Source organism: Opisthocomus hoazin, chromosome 2, assembly GCF_030867145.1.
Source record: "Opisthocomus hoazin isolate bOpiHoa1 chromosome 2, bOpiHoa1.hap1, whole genome shotgun sequence".
NCBI lineage: Eukaryota > Metazoa > Chordata > Aves > Opisthocomiformes > Opisthocomidae > Opisthocomus > Opisthocomus hoazin.
In genome coordinates, this window is record NC_134415.1 from 131,312,055 (window position 1) to 131,334,008 (window position 21,954).

Consider the following 21,954-nt stretch of genomic DNA (forward strand, 5'->3'; position numbering starts at 1 on the left):
GCAGCTTTGGAGGGAGAGCTGGATGGTTTCACGGGGGGGATTACACCAGCCGGGGAGCTCCGTGCCCCATTTAGCTATTGCTTTCCTGTAGCCATCACAGACACGAGGTGACAGCACCCAGGGAAGGGTCCCCTGCGCTGGGATGCTCCAGGGTGCAAGAGGGACAGCGTTCCCAAAGCCACAGCATTCCCTGCCACCGGGAGAGAAGGCAAGGGGACCCCCAGAAGCAGCAGTAGCAGTGGTCGGTGTCACCGAACACATGGAGCCAGGAAGGTGACACCACGGAGCTCACCAGCTTGACCTGAGGTGTGGAGAAGAAGTGCTGGACACTGGGTTTCACAGAACCACAGAGTGTTCAGGATTGGAAGGGACCTCTGTGGGTCACCCAGTCCAACCCCCTGCCCAAGCAGGGTCACCCAGAGCAGGGGGCACAGCACCGCGGCCAGGCGGGGCTGGAATATCTCCAGAGAAGGAGACTCCACAGCCCCTCTGGGCAGCCTGGGCCAGGGCTCCATCATCCTCAGAGGGAAGAAGTTCTTCCTCATGATTCCCTGGCCACAGCCCACCCTCCACTTGCTCGCCTGGAGGAGGGAAGTTGGCCTGGATCCCTAGCAGAGGACACCGGCGTTGGACACGGCACAAGCTTGGTTTGGCAGGAGCAGATCCCCTGGCAGCTCCAGGCAACGTCCACAGCTCCAACACACGTGCTTGGAAGAGTCGCTTCATCCAGCCCTCAGATGACACCATCCCTGGGGAGAGCCAAGGCAGCCGCCTCAGTGAAGCTGCTCGATGGCTGGGAGGAGACAACCCCATCCCAGATAGCAGGGACTGGTTGAAGAAGACAGCCGGCAGCACCCCAAGCAAACCCCTCTGCTGAGATGCGATGCCACCCCGCCAGGTCCATGGCAGGGCCACGCAAAATATCAGCGAGATGGTTCAGGGGCGGCACGAGATGTTTGCTGGCTCCTCCGTGAACCCGATGCTCTGCCCAGATCCAAGAAAACACGCTGAGGGTTTCCAGACCACTTCTTGACCCCAACCCTGAGCAGGTCCTGGAAGTGGGAGATCGGCCAAGGCCAGGCAAGGACTGTGCTTTCTGGAGGTCATCGGAAGACGTGGCCCCGTTCCCACTGGGAGCGAGCCAGGGAAAACCCAGAGCCTGAAGCATGAAAAAACCCAACCTTCGTGTAGGTCCCAGCCAGCCGACAACGCCAAAACCCATCACATCTCTGTGCAACAAGTCCCAGACGCAGCTCCGGTCTCTAAATGTCCCGTTAACCCTGCACCTCCCGGCCCCGAGAGCCCGGGGCCGGCTGGGATCCCGCTTCGTCCACCTTGGCCAAACTCATGGTCACCAGTTTGGTTGGCCAAGGGGCCTAAAGGGACCTCAGCCGAGCACGGCTGCCCGTGACATCCCACCAGCACGAAGTTTAAGCAGATGTCGGACAGATGTCAGATTTTGCCCAGCTCTTCGCAGCTCCCTCTGCAATGGTCACCTCTTGGCATGGAGACCTTCGGGGTTCACCACTTGAGAAGCTGCCATGGTCCCATGTACTGGCGAAACCACAGCAGATGAGAAGGTTTTGTTCCCTTTTACATTGCCGGGACTTTGGTGGCGGCTGTGGTTGCGGTGGTTTTGGTGGCATGGAAGGCGACCACAGCCCCCCGACTCCTTCTCCACCGAGGACCAGCCTTGGGCATAGAGGACGAGCTGGAAAGTTGATGGACATCAAGGAGGAGACCTTGGCCTGCCTGGAAATGCTTCACGTGGCAATCCAAACCCCATTTATCTTCGCGTGTGAGAAGCAATATCCTTGAGGATTTCCGATGGGAATGAGTGTTTTGACAGGGAAAAAGAAACCCACCCTGGCTTTGGGAAAACGTCTTTAAATAAGCAGCTGCGATCCAACCTTGTCTGGGGGACCTCAGCTCCACCCGTGGCTGCTGTCCCAGCCCGCGGTGAGTCACGGGGCGAGCCCAGCTGCCTGCCAGCGATTTTCTCCGTTCGACCCCTTTCTCATCCCAAATTATGGGATTTGTGGCGTGCTCCTTTTGCTGGGTTTCCTTGGATGGGGGTGGAGGAAGAACCAGTGGGGTTTGGTTTTGGTGCTGAGCTCCTCAGTCCGTCCTCGGTCAGATAAACCACCACCGCCCCGTGCTTCTCCGTGGCTGAAGAATGAAGGGTGACCTTGCTGGTCTCACCTGGCAGGAGGGAGGTGATGGGGGGAGGAAGGCTGAGCAGCCACAGAAAGGCAACTGGGAGCAGAGGGAGCAAAGCCACGGTGGGGAGGAGGAGAAGTTCAGCATATCAGACCAACATGAACCTCCCCTCACCGTCCCCTCAAGCACAAAGTCAAGGTCCACCTGGACTTGGTCTGGAGTCCTATCTCCAGGCTGGAAGAGCCTCCCAAACATCTGAGATTCCTTTTCTAGTGCCTTTTGGAGAATATTGCTGCCCCGGTTTTGCTGGCAACTTCCTCCTCCCTCATGGTTGCTCAGAGAGTTGGGGCTGTTCAGCCTGGAGAAGAGAAGGCTCCGGGGTGACCTTAGAGCAGCTGCCAGTACCTGAAGGGGCTACAGGAAGGATGGAGAGGGGCTTTTCACAAGGGGGTGCAGTGACAGGACAAGGGGGAACGGCTCTAAACTAACAGAGGGCAGATTGAGATGAGATATGAGGAAGAAATTCTTCCCCATGAGGGTGGTGAGGCCCTGGCCCAGGTTGCCCAGAGAAGCTGTGGCTGCCCCGTTCCTGGCAGGGTTCAAGGCCAGGTTGGATGGAGCTCTGAGCACCCTGGTCTGGTGGAAGATGTCCCTGCTGATGGCAGGAGGGTTGGAACCAGATGATCTTTTAGATCCCTTCCAACACAAACCATTCTATGATTCTGTGATCTCTCTTCTGATCAAAAGCCTGAGCTGTCTCCCTTTGGTCTCACCTTGATGGCTTCAGCACTGATCCTTGCTTGGTGCCTCCCCTCCCTGCAGCACTTTTAGCTGCAAACCGGTTTCTCGTCTTAGCGTGACCATTGCAAGGCTCAGCTTCCCCCAACAAAACCCGGGGTTTGATGGGACCCCTCTAGTACCATATCCAATGGTGGTGGAATGTTCTCACATCACCTGGAGGTGCATCACCCAGGGCTTTCTGCAGCCATGGGCACCATGGGGAGGGCACGGAAGGTGGTCCAAGGTGGGCAAAGGGCACCATGTGGGATCATAGAATCGTAGGTTGGAAAAGACCTCTTAAGATCATCCAGTCCAACCATCCACCCAACACCACCATTCCTACTAAACCATGTCCTGAAGTACCACATCTACACAGTTTTTAAGCTCCTCCAGGGATGGGGACTCAACCACTTCCCTGGGGAGCCTGGTCCAATGCCTGACCACTAAGTGGAGGTGCCACCATGCCTCCACACATGTGGAGGTGCCACCATGCCCTCTCTGACCTCCCTCTCTCTCCCCAGTGGCAGCCACCGAGGAGGGGATGATTCGGCTGGTGAACGGCTCCGGCTCCCACGAGGGACGGGTGGAGGTCTTCTACGACCGACGTTGGGGCACGGTGTGCGACGACGGCTGGGACAAGAAGGATGGAGACGTGGTGTGCCGGATGCTGGGCTTCCGAGGCGCCGAGGAGGTGTACCGCATGGCCCGGTTCGGCCAAGGTAAGACCCCCTCCACCCCTACCCCCACCCCATCCACATCTCTACCTGGGGCCAGCCCATAAATAAACCAAAGTCCCCCCAAAAAGGAGCCTGGAGGCATCCAGCACGTCCCCGCAAGCAGGACAGGGGCTGTGGCGGCCCGAGAACCTTCAGCGTTGGTTTGTCCAGCGTGGTCAGCCCTGGGTGTCTGCAAATCTTTCGGCATTGGCTCGCGGGGCCGCGTGCGAGCAGATCGCTGGCGCTGGCCCCGGCGGCTCCTTCCTCTGCTCCGGCTGACTCAGCGCTGCAGAACCGTCCCCGAGCTTGTTTTGGGGTTTTTTCAGCCGGACGTGACTTTTTTGAGATCTCTTTTCTTTTTAGAATAACAAAAGCGGGGGAAAAAAAAAAAAAGGAAAAGCTTTTAAAAACATAGGGGAAATGTCAGGGAGGCTTTGGCGGGCGGAGGGGTGGCCTTTGGCCCCGAACTGTCGGGCTGGGGTGTTTCTGCCCAGACCAGCTCCCCTCCCACGAAGGCTTTTTAACTCCTTGAGTTGCCTTCTCCCCAGCTGCTTGGGGCTGCTGAGGAGATGGTGGATCCCAAAAGCAAGTAGCCACCGTGGCCGTCATCTAGCCATGACCACGCTGGTTGGCCAGACCTTCTCTGCCAGGGTTGGCCAGACCTTCTCTACCAGCACGGCTGGACCCCTCCAAGAGTTGGTGTCCTTCACAACAACCTTGGGAGACCTCAGAGCTTGTTTTGCCACCAGTGCCCTGCTTGCCCAGTCCTGGGTTTCTTCTCCCTGTCTCCAACCCCGGTCCTCTACCACCCCCTGAAGCTGGTACAGCCATCTGAGATCCTGGCACACCATTATCCAGAGCCTGGTGACATGATGATCACCTGGTGATTAACCAGAGTTGGGTGATAGGCTTGACTTGGGGTGTCCCAGCAGGGGAGAGCTGCTGCTCCTCCTCCCGTGACCCCTTTGGCACGACAATGAAAGCACCCAAAGCCCCCAGCCCAGCAGCCTGGTGATGCCCAGCAGATGCAGAGGCAAAGCCCCAAAGGTCCTGCCCCACCTCGGGGCTGCCTGCAGTCACCCTTGGTGGGGCAGGAGAACCCCATCGATGCCCCATCGAGTGTGGTATGTCCAGTGACTTGCCATGGCCACAACCCCCTGCGTGCTGATGGCTGGTGCGTCTCCTGGTGGTGATTCCTCCAGAACAGGAGTTGTGCATCTCCGGGGGCTTGGTAGCCCCCAGAATCAGGGGCCACCCCACTGCCACGTGCCAGATGGACTGTGCTGCACCCATCACCTAAGCGGGCAGACCTGGGGTCTGCGTTTCCACGGGGGCAAATGGAGACAATGATCAACCATAGCCTGGTTTGGATGGGAAAGGACCTTTCAAGGCCATCCAGTCCAACCCCCCCAGCATGGGCAGGGACATCTCCAACCAGATCAGGGTGCTCAGAGCCCCGTCCAACCTGGCCTGGAATGGTTCCAGGGATGGGGCATCTCCCACCTCTCTGGGCAACGTGGGTCAGGGTCTCACCACCCTCAGCATAAACAATTTCTTCCTTAGCTCCAGTCGGAATCTCCCCTCTTTTAGTCTGAACCCATCACCTCTCGTCCTATCACTGCAGGCTTTCTTACAAACCCCCTTTATATTTTGAAATATATTAAGATCACTGTCAGGTCTCTCTGGTGCCTTCTCCTCCCCAGGCTGCCCAGCCCCAGCTCTCCCAGCCTCTCCTCCCAGCAGAGAGGTTCCAGCCCTTGGATCATTGCTGGGGCCTCCTCTGGCCCCGCTCCCACAGCTCCAGCTCTGTCCTGTGCTGAGGGCTCCAGAGCTGGACGCAGGACTCCCAGGGGGGTCTCAGCAGAGCGGGGCAGAGGGGCAGAATCCCCTCCCTCGCCCTGTGCCCACGCTGCTGGGGATGCAGCCCAGGGCACGGGTGGCCTTCGGGGCTGCCAGCGCACGCTGCCGGGTCATGTTGGGCTTCTCATCAAGCAACACCCCCAAGTCCTTCTCCTCAGGGCTGCTCTCCATCTCTTCTTCCATCCATCCATTAGTGTGGGCAGCAGGGTGAGGGAGGTTCTCCTCCCCCTCTGTTCTGCCCTGGGGAGGCCCCTTCTGCAGTGCTGTGTCCAGTGCTGGGCTCCCCACTTCAAGAAAGATGAGGAGCTACTGGAGAGAGTCCAGCGGAGGGCTACGAGGATGAGGAGGGGACTGGAGCATCTCTCCTGCGAGGAGAGGCTGAGGGAGCTGGGCTTGTTCAGCCTGGAGAAGAGAAGGCTGAGAGGGGACCTTCGAAATGCCTCTAAATATCTGCAGGGTGGGGGTCAGGAGGACGGGGCCAGACTCTTTCCAGTGGTGCCCAGCGACAGGACAAGGGGCAACGGGCACAAACTGAAGCCTGGGAAGCTCCAGCTGAACCCGAGGAAGAACTTCTTCCCTCTGAGGGTGATGGAGCCCTGGCCCAGGCTGCCCAGAGGGGCTGTGGAGTCTCCTTCTCTGGAGATATTCCAGCCCCGCCTGGCCACGGTGCTGTGCCCCCCGCTCTGGGTGACCCTGCTTTGGTGGGAGGTGGGTGGGGGATCCCCAGAGGTCCCTTGCTCACGGCGGGGGGTCACTGGTTCTTGCTGGCTTTTGCAGGCACAGGGAGGATCTGGATGGACGACGTCTCCTGCAAGGGGACAGAGGACAGCCTGCTGCGCTGCAGCTTCTCCAGCTGGGGCAAGACCAACTGCGGGCACGCCGAGGACGCCGGCGTGAAATGCCTGACGCCGTGACGGGGGGGACGGGGGACACCCCCGGTTCTGGCTGCGGGGGTCTGGGGAGGGGTCTCGGCCAGCCCCACAGATCTCCCCCGTGCTGCCTGAAATGGTTTTATTATTAGAGAAATAAATGCTTTTTTATTAATCTCTACCGTGCTGGCGCAGATGTGCTTGTAGGGGGCAGGGGGGGTTGCAAAGAGGGGTCCAGGGGGTTATGGGGTGGGGGGGGTGGGGGGGGCATAAACACAGCCCCTGGTCTGGCTCGGGTATGGTTCAAGAAGCCCCTGTGTGCTGGGTGGGGGTACAGAACATCCTGGGGTGCCCCCCAAGCACCCCATGGAGACACCTTCCCCCCCAGGGCCTGGGGACCCCCCCAGAGACCCCCCCAAGGGCTTGGGAACCCTGCAGAACCTCAAAGAAGACCCCACCCCATGGCCTGGGGGTCCTAAAGGGAGCCCCCCCCAAAGGGGCTGGCGATGCCGTGGAGACACCCCAATGGCTTGGGACCCCCCAGAGACCCCCCAAAGGGCCGGAGGACCCCATGGAGACCTCCCAAGCATCTGGGAAACCTGGAGAACGTCAAAGAGGACACCCCCGCCCCTCCATGGCCTGGGGGTTGGCAATGCCATGGAGACCCCCCAAGGGCTTTGGGATCCCCCCAGTGACACCCCCATAAGGGCTTGATGACCCCTCCAGAGATCCTCCAAGGATTTGGGAATTCTGGAGAACCCCAAAGAGGATCCTCCCCATGGCCTGGAGGCCCTAAAGGGAGCCCGCCATGGGGCTGGCCATGCCATAGAGATAACCCAATGGCTTGGGAACCCCCCCAGAGACCCCCCCCCAAGGACTTGGGGACCCCCCAGAGACCCCTCAAGGATTTGGGAAGCCTGGAGAACCTCAAAGAGGACCCCCCCCCTCCATGGCCTGGGGGTTGGCAATGCCATGGAGACCCCTCCAATGGCCTGGGGACCCCACAGAGACCCCCCCCAAAGGCTTGGGGACCCCACAGAGACGACCTCACAGAGAACCCCCCAAGGGCTTGGGGACCCCCGAGACACCCCTCAAGGGCTTGAGGACCCTGCTGCACCCTAGAGACCCCCCTAAACACCTTAGGGAAGCCCACGGAGATCCCCCAAGGGCTTGGTGACCCCCCCAGAGAACCCCCGACAGCCTGGGGATCCCCCCAGAGACCCCCTAAGACCTTGGAGACCCTGCTGCATCCTGGAGACCCCCCTAAACACCTTGGGGACCCCACGGAGACGACCCCAAGGGCTTGGTGACCCCACAGAGACCCCCCGACAGCCTGGGGACCCTCCAGAGGCCCCCCAAGGCCTTGGGGACCCTGCTGCACCCTTGAGACCCCCCTAAACACCTTGGGAACATCATGGAGATCCTCCCAGGGGCTTGGGGACCCCCTCAGAGACCCCCCAAGGCCCTGGGGACCCTGCTGCACCCTGGAGACCCCCCTAAACACCTTGGGGACCCCACGGAGACCCCCCCAAGGGCTTGGGGACCCCCTCAGAGACCCCCCAAGGCCCTGGGACCTTGCTGCACCCTGGAGACCCCGCTAAACACCTTGGGGACCCCACAGAGACCACCCCAAGGGCTTGGGGACCCCCCAGAGACCCCCCAGAGACCCCCAAGACCTTGGAGACCCCTGCTGCACCCTGGAGACCCCCCTAAACACCTTGGGGGCCCCATGGAGCCCCCCCCAAAGGCTTGGCGACCCCTCTAGAGCCTGGAGCACCCCTCATAGACTCTCCCCCCCCAAAAAAAAAGCCCCTTGGGGACGCCCAACACCCCCCCCCGGCAAAAACATTGGGGACCTAAGCCCCTCCCCGCCCGCCTCTCCCTGCCCATAGGCCCCGCCCACTGCACTGACTCCGCCACTACCCTAGCCCCGCCCCTCCCTCCGCGTTCCGCGGCGTTTGGCCGCCCGCAGCCGCCGTAGAGGGGGGGGGGGGGACAACGACAATTCCCGCCCTCGGGATTCAAACGGTGGCGGCAACGGCAACGGTAACGATCGGTAACGGCGGTTTAGGGTGCCGGGGGGAGGGGAGAAGCCCCCCGGGCTTGCCCCCCCCCCCCCCCCCCCCCCCCTCCCCGAGGCGGGACCGGGAGGCCGCGGCGGCGTCGGTCGCGGGGGGGGGGGGGGGGTGGGGGAAGCAGGGAACCCCCCCCCTCCGGGACACCCCCCACCCCCACAGAGTCCCCTCACCTTGGGACCCCCCCCCTTCACCCTGGGGTGGGACTCTGCGGGCTGGGGGGGGGGGGGGCCCTGTCCCGGTGGGAGCAGCCTGGGGACATCCCCTGCCCCCCCAGCTCCCTTCGGGCACCAATCTCAGGCTCTGGGCTGAGTTCTGAGCCCCCCCCCCCCCCCCCCCCCCCCGCCCCCAGACCCTTTATGGGGTTCGTTACCGGCTGAGCCCACCCCGCCATGGGTGCGATTTCTGAAATGGGAGTCCGTTAATGGGCTGTGGTGTGTCTGGAGTGGGGGGGTCCCACCGTGGCGGGGTGAGCTGGGAGCTCTGAGGACCCCCCCACCAAAGCAGGGTCCTCCAGGGGATCCCACCATGGCGGGGTGGGCAGGGACCTCTGTGGGTCACCCAGCCCAACCCCCTGCCCAAGCAGGGTCACCCAGAGCAGGGGGCACAGCACCGTGGCCAGGCGGGGCTGGAATATCTCCAGAGAAGGAGACTCCACAGCCTCCCTGGGCAGCCTGGGCCAGGGCTCCGGCACCCTCAGAGGGAAGAAGTTCTTCCTCGGGTTCAGCTGGAACTTCCCAGGCTTCAGTTTGTGCCCATTGCCCCTTGTCCTGTCGCTGGGCACCACTGCAAAGAGTCTGGCCCCGTCCTCCTGACCCCCACCCTGCAGATATTTAGAGGCATTTCGAAGGTCCCCTCGCAGCCTTCCCTTCTCCAGGCTGAACAAGCCCAGCTCCCTCAGCCTCTCCTCGCAGGAGAGATGCTCCAGTCCCCTCCTCATCCTCGCAGCCCTCCGCTGGACTCTCTCCAGTAGCTCCTCATCTTTCTTGAACTGCGGAGCACAGCACTGGACACAGCACTGCAGATGGGGCCTCACCAGGGCAGAGCAGAGGGGGAGGAGAACCTCCCTCGCCCTGCTGCCCACACTCCTCCTCATGCACCCCAGGATCCCATTGGCCTTCTTGGCACCCAGGGCACGCTGCTGGCTCATGGTCACCCTGTCGTCCCCCAGCACTCCCAGTCCCTCTCCGCAGAGCTGCTCTCCAGCAGCTCAGCCCCAGCCTGTACTGGTGCCTGGGGTTGTTCCTCCCCAGGTGCAGGACCCTGCCCTTGCCCTGGTTGAACCTCATCAGGTTCCTCTCTGCCCAGCTCTCCAGCCTGTCCAGGTCTCGCTGGATGGCAGCACAGCCTGCCGGGGTATCCACCACTCCTCCCAGTTTGGTGTCATCAGCAAACTTGCTGAGGGTACACTAACTCTTCATCCAGGTCATTGATGAAGAAGTTGAACAAAGTTGAGTAAGTTGCTCCTGCGTGGGTCAGGGCTCCAGCTCCCGTGCTCCCGGCTGCTTCTGAGGGGTTCCTCCAGCACTTTCCGAGGTGGAGGTGTGATAAAGTTTCTCCTCTGCTGCAGGGATCCAGACGGTTTGCGGCGATGGAAGCCTTCAGGTCTCCAAAGAACCCGGCCCGTGGGGCAAAACCCGGTGAGTCACGTTCGGGCCCGAGCCCTGAACATTGCCATGGGGCCATGCGTGGCTGTGGGGAGACGATTTTTGGGGTGATTGATATCATGTGCATTTGCCCTGTTCTTACTCCTCACTCAGTATCTCCTCATGGAGAGTATTCGACAATGTTTGCCGATGACACAGAGCTGGGAAGGGTGGTGGATGCACCGGCAGGCTGTGCTGCCATCCAGCGAGACCTGGACAGGCTGGAGAGTTGGGCAGAGAGGAACCTGATGAGGTTCAACAAGGGCAAGGGCAGGGTCCTGCACCTGGGGAGGAACAACCCCAGGCACCAGTACAGGCTGGGGCTGAGCTGCTGGAGAGCAGCTCTGCGGAGAGGGACTGGGAGTGCTGGGGGACGACAGGGTGACCATGAGCCAGCAGCGTGCCCTGGGTGCCAAGAAGGCCAATGGGATCCTGGGGTGCGTGAGGAGGAGTGTGGGCAGCAGGGTGAGGGAGGTTCTCCTGCCCCTCTGCTCTGCCCTGGGGAGGCCCCATCTGCAGTGCTGTGTCCAGTGCTGGGCTCCCCAGTTCCAGAAAGATGAGGAGCTACTGGAGAGAGTCCAGCGGAGGGCTGCGAGGATGAGGAGGGGACTGGAGCATCTCTGCTACGAGGAGAGGCTGAGGGAGCTGGGCTTGTTCAGCCTGGAGAAGAGAAGGCTGAGAGGGGACCTTCGAAATGCCTCTAAATAACTGCAGGGTGGGGGTCAGGAGGACGGGGCCAGACTCTTTGCAGTGGTGCCCAGCGACAGGACAAGGGGCAATGGGCACAAACTGGAGCAGAGGAAGCTCCAGCTGAACCCGAGGAAGAACTTCTTCCCTCTGAGGGTGCCGGAGCCTGGCCCAGGCTGCCCAGAGGGGCTGTGGAGTCTCCTTCTCTGGAGATATTCCAGCCCCGCCTGGCCGCGGTGCTGTGCGCCCTGCTCTGGGTGACCCTGCTTGGGCAGGGGGTTGGGCTGGGTGACCCACAGAGGTCCCTGCCCACCCCTGCCATGCTGGGATTCTGTGATTCTGACCTGCTGCGTGGGGTCACACCTGGGTTTCTCTTTTCTTTTTAGGTGGGGGGCCAGCTTCGGTCACTATCCCGGCCTCGCCCTTCATGCAGAGGCTTGGATACGGCACGGGGGTCAAGGTCTACTTGATGAAAAGGTGAGAGCGCGGGCGCGACGCGCGGCTCGGGAACGGGGCTTGGCGTCATTTTGTCCCTAGAACAACAGAGGGGACGGAGCTCCCAGCGAGGGGGCTGCCGTCACCGACCTTCAGGTGCTGCCCGCGCCCCTTCAAACGGGCCCGGAGTCGAGGGCACCTCTGCCATGCGCACGTTGGCAAACTTGAGTTTATTTTAGCATTGTTCTTTATTAATTCCACAAATTAAAGGTAGATGCGTGGGTTTTCCCCCCTGCAGATCTCCCAGGGGTTTGTCTCGCTCCCCATGGGCGGTGAAGAAAGTGGATTCCAAGTGCAACAGGGGCCAGCAAAGCTTGTATCAGCAGAGACTCAACGATGAAGCCAAGATCCTGAGAGACCTCCAGCACCCCAACATCGTGGGTAAGCTGCCAGCGCTAGTCTGGGCCGCTGGAAATTGCGAATCGAGCTGCTGGGGGCCGACTCTGGAGGCAGCTGATGTGACACAAGGGTGGCTCTGGGCCCCCCTCGCAGCGGGGGCTGTGGGTTACAGAGCTCCCGTCTGGCTGCCGAAGTCTGGAGCCCCGGGATGTGATAGCCGGGAGGACACACACGGGGAGGATCGCTGTGGGCTTGGCCCCGTCCTTACGCTTCGGAGACCGGTCACGGGGCTGCCTGTGCCTTTGGTCGGGTACATCATGGACCTGATTACAGCATCACAGAATCCCAGCATGGCAGGGGTGGGCAGGGACCTCTGTGGGTCACCCACCCAACCCCCTGCCCAAGCAGGGTCACCCAGAGCAGGGGGCACAGCACCGCGGCCAGGCGGGGCTGGAATATCTCCAGAGAAGGAGACTCCACAGCCTCCCTGGGCAGCCTGTTCCAGGGCTCCGTCACCCTCAGAGGGAAGAAGTTCTTCCTCGGGTTCAGCTGGAACTTCCCAGGCTTCAGTTTGTGCCCGTTGCCCCTTGTCCTGTCGCTGGGCACCACTGCAAAGAGTCTGGCCCCGTCCTCCTGACCCCCACCCTGCAGATATTTAGAGGCATTTCGAAGGTCCCCTCTCAGCCTTCTCTTCTCCAGGCTGAACAAGCCCAGCTCCCTCAGCCTCTCCTCGTAGGAGAGATGCTCCAGGCCCCTCCTCATCCTGGTAGCCCTGCGCTGGACTCTCTCCAGTAGCTCCTCATCTTTCTTGAACTGGGGAGCCCAGCACTGGACACAGCACTGCAGATGGGGCCTCCCCAGGGCAGAGCAGAGGGGGAGGAGAACCTCCCTCGCCCTGCTGCCCACACTCTTCTTGCTTGTAGCCACCCAGGTCTCCACGGGCATTCCTGTGGCTTCACCTCGCCACGGAAAGCCGCGAGCCAGCTCTCTGGGGGCATGAATCTGTTTGGGGTTTGCTGCAGCCGCCGGGAAAGCACCTGGGGAGCAGCCCCAAATGCCCCAGCTCCATCGGACTGGCAGGCACGCGGAAACGCCGGTGCCTGCTTCGGTTCTCTAACAAACCAGTCTCTCTTGGAAGGTTACCGGGCGTTTACCGAGGCCAACGATGGAAGCATGTGTCTGGCCATGGAGTACGGAGGAGAAAAATGTCTGACTGACTTACTTGAAGAACGAAGAGCGAAACGGTTGGGCCCTTTCCCCGCTGCCACGATTTTCAAAGTTGCCTTGAGCATGGCGAGGGGGCTGAAGGTACGTTGAGCGTCAACCGTAGCTGTCCTGGGTGGAATCGTGTACGCTGGTGACACTGGAAAAATCAGTGAATTGGGTGTGTGAGAAGGCCATGTCGGCTGATGGAGAGCAACCTGGGCTGGTGGAAGATGTCCCTGCTGATGGCAGGGGGCTTGGAACCAGATGATCTTTAAGATCCCTTCCAACCCAAACCACTCTATGACGCTGCATCTGAGCCCTTGGTGGGTTTTGGGTTTTTTACCGGGCTGCTGTAGGGGGTCAGGTGCAAACCGAGCCCCGAGGCTTGAGACTGAAGCGGTATCAAAAGAGACGCAGCAGATTTGTCACGAGTGTTCTGCTGCCCGCTCTCCCTGCTTGTGGCCCTCCTCTCGCCAAGCTGCCCCGCAGTTAGGGGAAAAAGGGGGGAAATGGAGACTCAGCCGTGCTCTGTCTTCCGAGGCTTCCGAGCCTCCCCAGGCTACGCCAGCAGTCAGGGGAAAGCCCGGGCAGCCCCGGCAGCGAGTCCTGAGCTGGCGCTGCTGAGGAGATCACAGAATGGTAGAGATTGGAAGGGCCCTCTGCGGGTCACCCAGCCCAACCCCCTGCCCAAGCAGGGTCACCCAGAGCAGGGGGCACAGCACTGTGGCCAGGCGGGGCTGGAATATCTCCAGAGAAGGAGACTCCACAGCCTCCCTGGGCAGCCTGGGCCAGGGCTCCGTCACCCTCAGAGGGAAGAAGTTCTTCCTCGGGTTCAGCTGGAACTTCCCAGGCTTCAGTTTGTGCCCGTTGCCCCTTGTCCTGTCGCTGGGCACCACTGCAAAGAGCCTGGCCCCGTCCTCCTGACCCCCACCCTGCAGATATTTAGAGGCATTTCGAAGGTCCCCTCGCAGCCTTCTCTTCTCCAGGCTGAACAAGCCCAGCTCCCTCAGCCTCTCCTGGTAGGAGAGATGCTCCAGTCCCCTCCTCATCCTCGTAGCCCTGCGCTGGACTCTCTCCAGTAGCTCCTCATCTTTCTTGAACTGGGGAGCCCAGCACTGGACACAGCACTGCAGATGGGGCCTCACCAGGGCAGTGTAGAGGGGAAAAGACGCAGCGCTGAGCTCCCGGGGTACCGTGGATGCGTGCTTGGCCGTCGGCTAACGCCCACGCTTCGCAACCGCTCGCAAGTGCTTGTTGCTAGAGGGGCTTCTCAGGGTCTTTCACTAAAAGGCAACCACAAGCCTCCACTCCAGGCTAGATGGAACAACCTGCCCCTGGTTTCCTAAGAGTTAAGGTAGTTGTTGACCCATCCTCGAGGTTTTAAGGCTAAATATGTTAAATGTTAAGAAGTTGGTGCTTTGTTGTCCAAGTCCGACAGCTCCTCCTGCCTCCCCATAGCTGCAAGCGGGTGTTAACGGCTCCTCTCTGCCTTGTAGTATCTTCACAACGATAAGAAGCTGCTCCACGCAGATATCAAGTCTTCAAACGTGGTCGTTAAAGGTGACTTTGAAGCTGTCAAGATCTGTGACGTGGGACTGTCCATGCCCCTGGATGAGAACATGACTGGTAGGTCGGGATGCGGGGAAGGAGTCCTGAATTGCTTGGTGGCTGCTGGAGCTGGGCACGTTTACCCGCCCATGTCCTCAGAGGGAAGGACTGGCGAGTGGTTTGCACTGTGCGTGGGTGAAGGGGGTCTCTGGAAGGTTCCAGCTTTAATCCCAGCATGGTAGGGGTTGGCAGGGACCTCTGTGGGTCACCCAACCCCCTGCCCAAGCAGGGTCACCCAGAGCAGGGGGCACAGCACCGCGGCCAGGCGGGGCTGGAATATCTCCAGAGAAGGAGACTCCACAGCCCCTCTGGGCAGCCTGGGCCAGGGCTCCGGCACCCTCAGAGGGAAGAAGTTCTTCCTCGGGTTCAGCTGGAACTTCCCAGGCTTCAGTTTGTGCCCGTTGCCCCTTGTCCTGTCGCTGGGCACCACTGCAAAGAGTCTGGCCCCATCCTCCTGACCCCCACCCTGCAGATATTTAGAGGCATTTCCAAGGTCCCCTCTCAGCCTTCTCTTCTCCAGGCTGAACAAGCCCAGCTCCCTCAGCCTCTCCTCGCAGGAGAGATGCTCCAGTCCCCTCCTCATCCTCGCAGCCCTGCGCTGGACTCTCTCCAGTAGCTCCTCATCTTTCTGGAACTGGGGAGCCCAGCACTGGACACAGCACTGCAGATGGGGCCTCCCCAGGGCAGAGCAGAGGGGGAGGAGAACCTCCCTCGACCTGCTGGCCCCACTCTGCTTAATGCACCCCAGGAGACCACTGGCCTTCTTGGCAACAATCCTCCCGACCTGTGACATCTGCCCCGTGCCCTTCCGCGCTCGTACGTTGTCTCCTGCGGTTGTAAGTGCCGTTGTGCACGGGACGCTGGATCAGGCCCCACTGAGGAGATGCTCTTGCCAGAGAGTTAAGCAAATGCATCTTTCTCGTGGGGCTGGAAGGAAGCGCGAGCCAACTGCGAGCGTGATAAAGACTTCATGGAAATGAGAAGCAGATGTCTAATGGCGTCGTGGCTTGGCTGCGAACAGCAGGAATGTGTTTGGGTTAATTACAAGAATGCTTTTCTCTGCTGCTTTACGCAGTGCTTGCGCCTGCGACAGCCTCATAATTCATAAAGCTGCTCCATTACATTTTTATTAGTAGCTGTTCCCTTTTATAAGGCGCGAGAGGGCTGGAGGCAGCGCCCCAGCGTCATCTCCCAGAGCGGAGGGTGGTTAAAGTATCGGTTTCTGGGCTGGTTTAACGGGCAGAAGCCCCCTCTGCCCAAAGACGTTGGCTTTGCCTCCTTCCGGTCTTGAGGAGACAAGGGGCACCCACCGACGACGAGGGTGCTGGGTCCCCGTCCCTGTCGCAGCCAAGCGTTAAGGCGCAACGGCCCGTGTTGTGTCCAGTGCTGGGCTCCCCCGTTCAAGAAAGATGAGGAGCTACTGGAGAGAGTCCAGTGGAGGGCTACGAGGATGAGGAGGGGACTGGAGCATCTCTCCTACGAGGAGAGGCTGAGGGAGCTGGGCTTGTTCAGCCTGGAGAAGAGAAGGCTGAGAGGGGACCTTCGAAATGCCTCTAAATATCTGAAGGGTGGGGGTCAGGAGGACGGGGCCAGACTCTTTGCAGTGGTGCCCAGCGACAGGACAAGGGGCACCGGGCACAAACTGAAGCCTGGGAAGTTCCAGCTGAACCCGAGGAAGAACTTCTTCCCTCTGAGGGTGACGGAGCCCTGGCTCAGGCTGCCCAGAGGGGCTGTGGAGTCTCCTTCTCTGGAGATATTCCAGCCCCGCCTGGACAAGGTCCTGTGCAGCCTGCTCTGGGTGACCCTGCTTGGGCAGGAGGGTTGGACTAGATGATCCACAGAGGTCCCTTCCAACCCCTACTATTCTGTGATTCTGTGAAGCGTTGAGGGATTTCGGCATTGGCGTCTCGTTACGGGCCGGGCTTTGAAGATCGGCCCCGCACGAGAAAAGTTTCTGGAACAGCGGAGATTGCGGAGAGCTCAGGAGTTTTCTAGGGAGAGCGGGGGGGGAAATGTGGCAGCCTCCTCTTGGGAGCGGAGCCTGCGATTCAGAGAGGGGCGCGAGGGATCGAGTCAGAGCTGGTGCTTCCTTCGTCAGGCTGAGAGCTGATCGCTTCCGCTCCCCCGCGGCTCATTAAGGTCAAGGAGGCATTAAATTGAACAAAGCGCTGAGAACGTGGGTTGGAGGAAACGAAAGGGCTGCGCGGCTGGCAGGAGGTTGGCTTGTGAGGACCGGGCTCGGCTTGGCTTTGTCCCCTGGGGAAGGTGCCCGGTGGGTGCTCTCACCCCAGTCCTGCTTCCCGACGGGGCTGAGCCGAGGAGAAACACTTGGGATGTTCTGGAGATATTCCAGCCCCGCCTGGCCGCGGTGCTGTGCCCCCTGCTCTGGGTGACCCTGCTTGGGCAGGGGGTTGGGCTGGGTGACCCACAGAGGTCCCTGCCAACCCCAAACATTCTGGGATTCTGGGTGAAACACAGAACTTCTCGGTTCTTCATTGCGGGGTGGCTCACGCCTGAGCTGACCGACCTGCTCAGTCCCTGCTGTGTGGCGAGCTGCGACTCTGTCTTGGTGTCCACAAGCCCTGGCAGATACCCGAGCTGTGTTGTTCCTTCCAGTGAGTGACCCGGAGATGTGCTACATCGGCACCGAGCCCTGGAAGCCCAAGGAGGCTCTGCAGGATGACGGCGTGATCACCGACAAGGCCGACATCTTCGCTTTTGGGCTGACACTCTGGGAAATGATGACCCTCTCCGTGCCCCACTTGAGTGATGTCTTTGATGACGAAGGTATGTTTCTGTATACAGTATGTATTCTTAAGTTGGGCAGAGAGGAACCTGATGAGGTTCACCAAGGGCAAGGGCAGGGTCCTGCCCCTGGGGAGGAACAACCCCAGGCACCAGTACAGGCTGGGGCTGAGCTGCTGGAGAGCAGCTCTGTGGAGAGGGACCTGGGTGTCCTGGTGGACGACAGGGTGACCATGAGCCAGCAGCGTGCCCTGGGTGCCAAGAAGGCCAATGGGATCCTGGGGTGCATGAGGAGGAGTGTGGGCAGCAGGGCGAGGGAGGTTCTTCTCCCCCTCTGCTCTGCCCTGGGGAGGCCCCATCTGCAGTGCTGTGTCCAGTGCTGGGCTCCCCAGTTCAAGAAACATGAGGAGCTACTGGAGAGAGTCCAGCGCAGGGCTGCGAGGATGAGGAGGGGACTGGAGCATCTCTCCTATGAGGAGAGGCTGAGGGAGCTGGGCTTGTTCAGCCTGGAGAAGAGAAGGCTGCGAGGGGACCTTCGAAATGCCTCTAAATATCTGCAGGGTGGGGGTCAGGAGGACGGGGCCAGACTCTTTGCAGTGGTGCCCAGCGACAGGACAAGGGGCAATGGGCACAAACTGAAGCCTGGGAAGCTCCAGCTGAAGCCGAGGAAGAACTTCTTCCCTCTGAGGGTGCCGGAGCCCTGGCCCAGGCTGCCCAGAGGGGCTGGGGAGTCTCCTTCTCTGGAGATATTCCAGCCCCGCCTGGCCGCGGTGCTGTGCCCCCTGCTCTGGGTGACCCTGCTTGGGCAGGGGGTTGGGCTGGGTGACTCACAGAGGTCCCTGCCCACCCCTACCATGCTGTGATTCTGTGATACCTTGCTGGTGGGCGAGTTCTTCTCCTAGAAAAGCCGTCCTCTCTTAGGAGCATTGAGTTTTACAGCGCACGTCAGTACCCCCAAGGTGCTGGGTCTCCCAGGGCTGCCGTCCAAAAGGGTTGCAATCCTCTGGGCCAGCTGCCTCTCCCAGCCCTGCTTCTCTTCACGGGGAGTTTGCCGCAGCACGGAGGGTGCTCGTTGGTGGTGTTCACCGTTTGCACAAGCGGTTGGGCTGCTTTCAACTTCGTGTAGCTTTTTAACTCCGAAGGAGAACTTGATAAATGGTGGTAACTCATCACTGCGAGCCGGCGCTCTTTGTGAGTGCTCCAGCTGCTCGTCTAACAGCTGGAGAGAGCTCCTCGAAATCCCACTGCTCCTCAGACGCCCGTCAGCGTGGTTCCGTAGGCTTGAGTGCCCTGGTGAGGCCCTGGTGAGGCCTCATCTGGAGTACTGTGTCCAGTTCTGGGCTCCCCAGTTCAAGAAGGATGAAGAGCTACTGGAGAGAGTCCAGCGGAGGGCTACAAGGATGGTGAGGGGACTGGAGCATCTCCCCTACGAGGAGAGGCCGAGGGAGCTGGGCTTGTTCAGCCTGAAGAAGAGAAGGCTGAGAGGGGACCTTAGAAATGCCTACAAATATCTGCAGGGTGGGTGTCAGGAGGATGGGGCCAAGCTCTTTTCAGTGGTGCCCAGCGACAGGACAAGGGGCAATGGGCACAAACTGAGGCACAGGAAGTTCCAGCTGAACATGAGGAAGAACTTCTTCCCTCTGAGGGTGGCGGAGCACTGGAACAGGCTGCCCAGGGAGGCTGTGGAGTCTCCTTCTCTGGAGATATTCAAGACCCGCCTGGACAAGGTCCTGTGCAGCCTGCTGTAGGTGACCCTGCTTCGGCAGGGGGGTTGGACTAGATGACCCACAGAGGTCCCTTCCAACCCCTACTATTCTGTGATTCTGTGATTCTGAGTGATGTCCCCAAGAGCCCCACAGTGTGCTCGGCCGTGCTCCTGCTCCGTCCCATGTCCCTCGCTGTCACAGCAGCCCAGGAGCCATCTGCCAGGCCGTGGCTGTGTGGTGGATGCTGTTGAGATACCACAGAAACGGTGTGGCCAGAAAAGCTTAAGGTGACATCGTGTTTGAAACGGTGCACAAAAATATTAGAGGCAGCTGAACCGTTTGGAAAAGAGAATTTAAAGGGAGGGTGCTCGGGGCTGCGCCCGGGCTGCCAACCACCCGCTTGCCTCTGATGAAGCACGGGGGAAGCAGCTTGAGGGACCTCCTCTGCGCCCAAGTGGGATTTGTCATAGAATCACAGAACCACTTAGGCTGGAGAAGACCTTGAATACTGTCGAGTCCAACTGTAAACCCAACGCTGCCAAGTCCCCCACTAAACCATATCCCCAAGTGCCACATCCACACGGTGATTGAACCCCTCCAGGGATGGGGACCCCACCACTGCCCTGGGAAGCCTGGTCCAAGGCCTGACCACTCTTGCAGGAAAGAAATTTTTCCCAATATCTAGTCTGAACATCTCCAGAGTTACTTGGGAGAAGAGACCAACCCCTCCTCACTCCACCCTCCTGTCAGCTGGAGAGAGGGATGAGGTCCCCCCTCAGCCTCCTCTTCTCCAGCCTGAGCAGCCCCAGCTCCCTCAGCCGCTCCCCATCAGACTTGTTCTCCAGACCCCTCCCCAGCCTCGCTGCCCTGCTCTGGACACGCTCCAGCCCCTCCATGTCCTTCTTGGAGTGAGGGGCCCAAAGCTGAGCACAGCACTCGAGCTGCGGCCTCACCAGTGCCCAGTACAGGGGCACGGTCCCTGCCCCAGTCCTGCTGGCCACCCCATTGCTGGTACAAGCCAGGATGCCGCTGGCCTTCTTGGCCACCCCATCATTCAGAGTTGCACCAAGCAGATGAGGCAGGGGAGTGGATGAGATGATCCAGGGGATGCAAACAGCTGCCTGCGGGCAGGTCTGCGCCCTGGAGCGATACAAAGCTAAAAATCCTACGGGCTGTGCAGGGAAAACTCTTGCTGCAGCCTTCGTGCTGGCCCGGATCCACAAGCTGGCTGGTGTTTTCTCACTCGGTCTCCAGGCAGCCGGGGAATTTTCCTCACCCTCCTGCTCTCAGCATCTCCTGGCTGCGGAGCTTTTTTCCCAGCCAGCTCTGCAGGGGTGACTCAGGTTTGTTCTGCTGAAGCAGCTACAGCTTCAAAATAAGCAATTTAAGTTAAAGTAATGATGTATCCCAGGCAGTAATTAGTGTTAACAAAGGAACAGGGAAGCTGACACCAAGGTCACATCCCACCGCACCCCTGCAAGGCAGGACTTGGGGTGCTGGGGATGAGAAGCCAGCCATGACCTGGCAGTGAGCGCTGGCAGCCCCGAAGGCCACCCATGCCCTGGGCTGCATCCCCAGCAGCATGGGCACAGGGCGAGGGAGGGGATTCTGCCCCTCTGCCCCACTCTGCTGAGACCCCTCCGGGAGTCCTGCGTCCAGCTCTGGAGCCCTCAGCACAGGACAGAGCTGGAGCTGTGGGAGCGGGGCCAGAGGAGGCCCCAGCAATGATCCGAGGGCTGGAACCCCTCTGCTGGGAGGAGAGGCTGGGAGAGCTGGGGCTGGGCAGCCTGGGGAGGAGAAGGCACCGGGGAGACCTGACAGTGATCTTAATATATTTCAAAATATAAAGGGGGCTTGTAAGAAAGCCTGCAGTGACAGGACGAGGGGTGATGGGTTTAAACTGAAAAGAGGGGAGATTCAGACTGGATCTAAGGAAGAAATTGTTTGTGCTGAGTGTGGTGAGACCCTGGCCCACGTTGCCCAGAGAGGTGGGAGATGCCCCATCCCTGGAACCATTCCAGGCCAGGTTGGACGGGGCTCTGAGCACCCTGATCTGGTTGGAGATGTCCCTGCCCATGGCAGGGGGCTGGACTGGATGGCCTTGAAAGGTCCCTTCCCACCCAAACCAGGCTGTGATGGATGATGGTCACAGCAAATCCCCGTGATCCAAGGAAGCCGAGCGAGTTCCAGAACCCTTCTCAACACCTTTGTCGCCTTCTTGTCCAGACGAGTCTTCTGATGAAGACACCTTTGACGAGGAAGCGTATTACGCAGCCCTGGGAACCCGCCCAGCCCTCAACATGGAGGAACTGGACTCGTCCTACCAGCACATGATCGACCTCTTCTCTGTGTGCACCAGCGAGGACCCCAAGAAGCGTCCCTCAGCCGCGTGCATCGTGGAAGCCCTGGAGGCAACCTTGGCCCAGGAGTAAACCCACCCGCGCTCCACACTCTGTGCAATAGTTGTGCGTTTAGTTGTCGTGTTACAGCTGCTTTAAACCTTTCCCTCAGTGTTTGTGTCGAACTAACACTATTTTTGTGACAGTTTTTAAACATAATTGTGGGTTTTTTTCTTAATCCCAGTGTAGAAGTGGTGCTTTTCTTTTCCGCAGGGAGTGCGTGTGTGTCTCTGCCAGGTCAGTGCAAGCTTTGGTGAGGGGGCCTGGGTAAAGTGTTTGTGTTCCCGAGGTGGTTGGGGGCAGCAGGACAACATCACCAAGGGAGAGCAGCTGCAAGCTGAAGACAAAGGCTTCCTGACACGACAGGCTGTTAGGCAGGATCGTACCGCAGTAAAAGGGGTTTAGGGTTAAGAGAAAAACCCAGTCTCCTGGGGGTTTGTTAAAGGAAATCCTGCTGGTTGGGGAACTGGGGTGCATGAGGAGGAGTGTGGGCAGCAGGTCGAGGGAGGTTCTCCTCCCCCTCTGCTCTGCTCTGCCCTGGGGAGGCCCCATCTGCAGTGCTGTGTCCAGTGCTGGGCTCCCCAGTTCAAGAAACATGAGGAGCTACTGGAGAGAGTCCAGCGGAGGGCTACGAGGATGATGAGGGGACTGGAGCATCTCTCC

General features: G+C 60.1%; 2 protein-coding genes across 2 annotated transcripts in view; both read left to right on the forward strand.

The window, feature by feature from the left end:
- SCARA5 (scavenger receptor class A member 5) overlaps positions 1-6,490 on the forward strand; it is a 44,898-nt gene extending 38,408 nt beyond the window's left edge. The window contains exons 8-9 of the mRNA XM_075411357.1: positions 3,462-3,659; positions 6,294-6,490. Coding sequence (XP_075267472.1) covers positions 3,462-3,659; positions 6,294-6,430 — 335 coding nt within the window. The 3' untranslated portion in view covers positions 6,431-6,490. The remainder of the gene's footprint in view (positions 1-3,461; positions 3,660-6,293) is intronic.
- A 3,545-nt stretch (positions 6,491-10,035) lies between these two features.
- Positions 10,036-21,449, forward strand: PBK (PDZ binding kinase). The gene is made up of 7 exons (XM_009938689.2): positions 10,036-10,100; positions 11,180-11,270; positions 11,527-11,669; positions 12,766-12,935; positions 14,330-14,459; positions 17,058-17,228; positions 21,119-21,449. The coding sequence occupies exons 1-7, from the start codon at positions 10,052-10,054 to the stop codon at positions 21,322-21,324; spliced, it is 960 nt and encodes a 319-aa protein (XP_009936991.1). The 5' UTR covers positions 10,036-10,051; the 3' UTR covers positions 21,325-21,449.
- Positions 21,450-21,954: the final 505 nt, after the last annotated feature.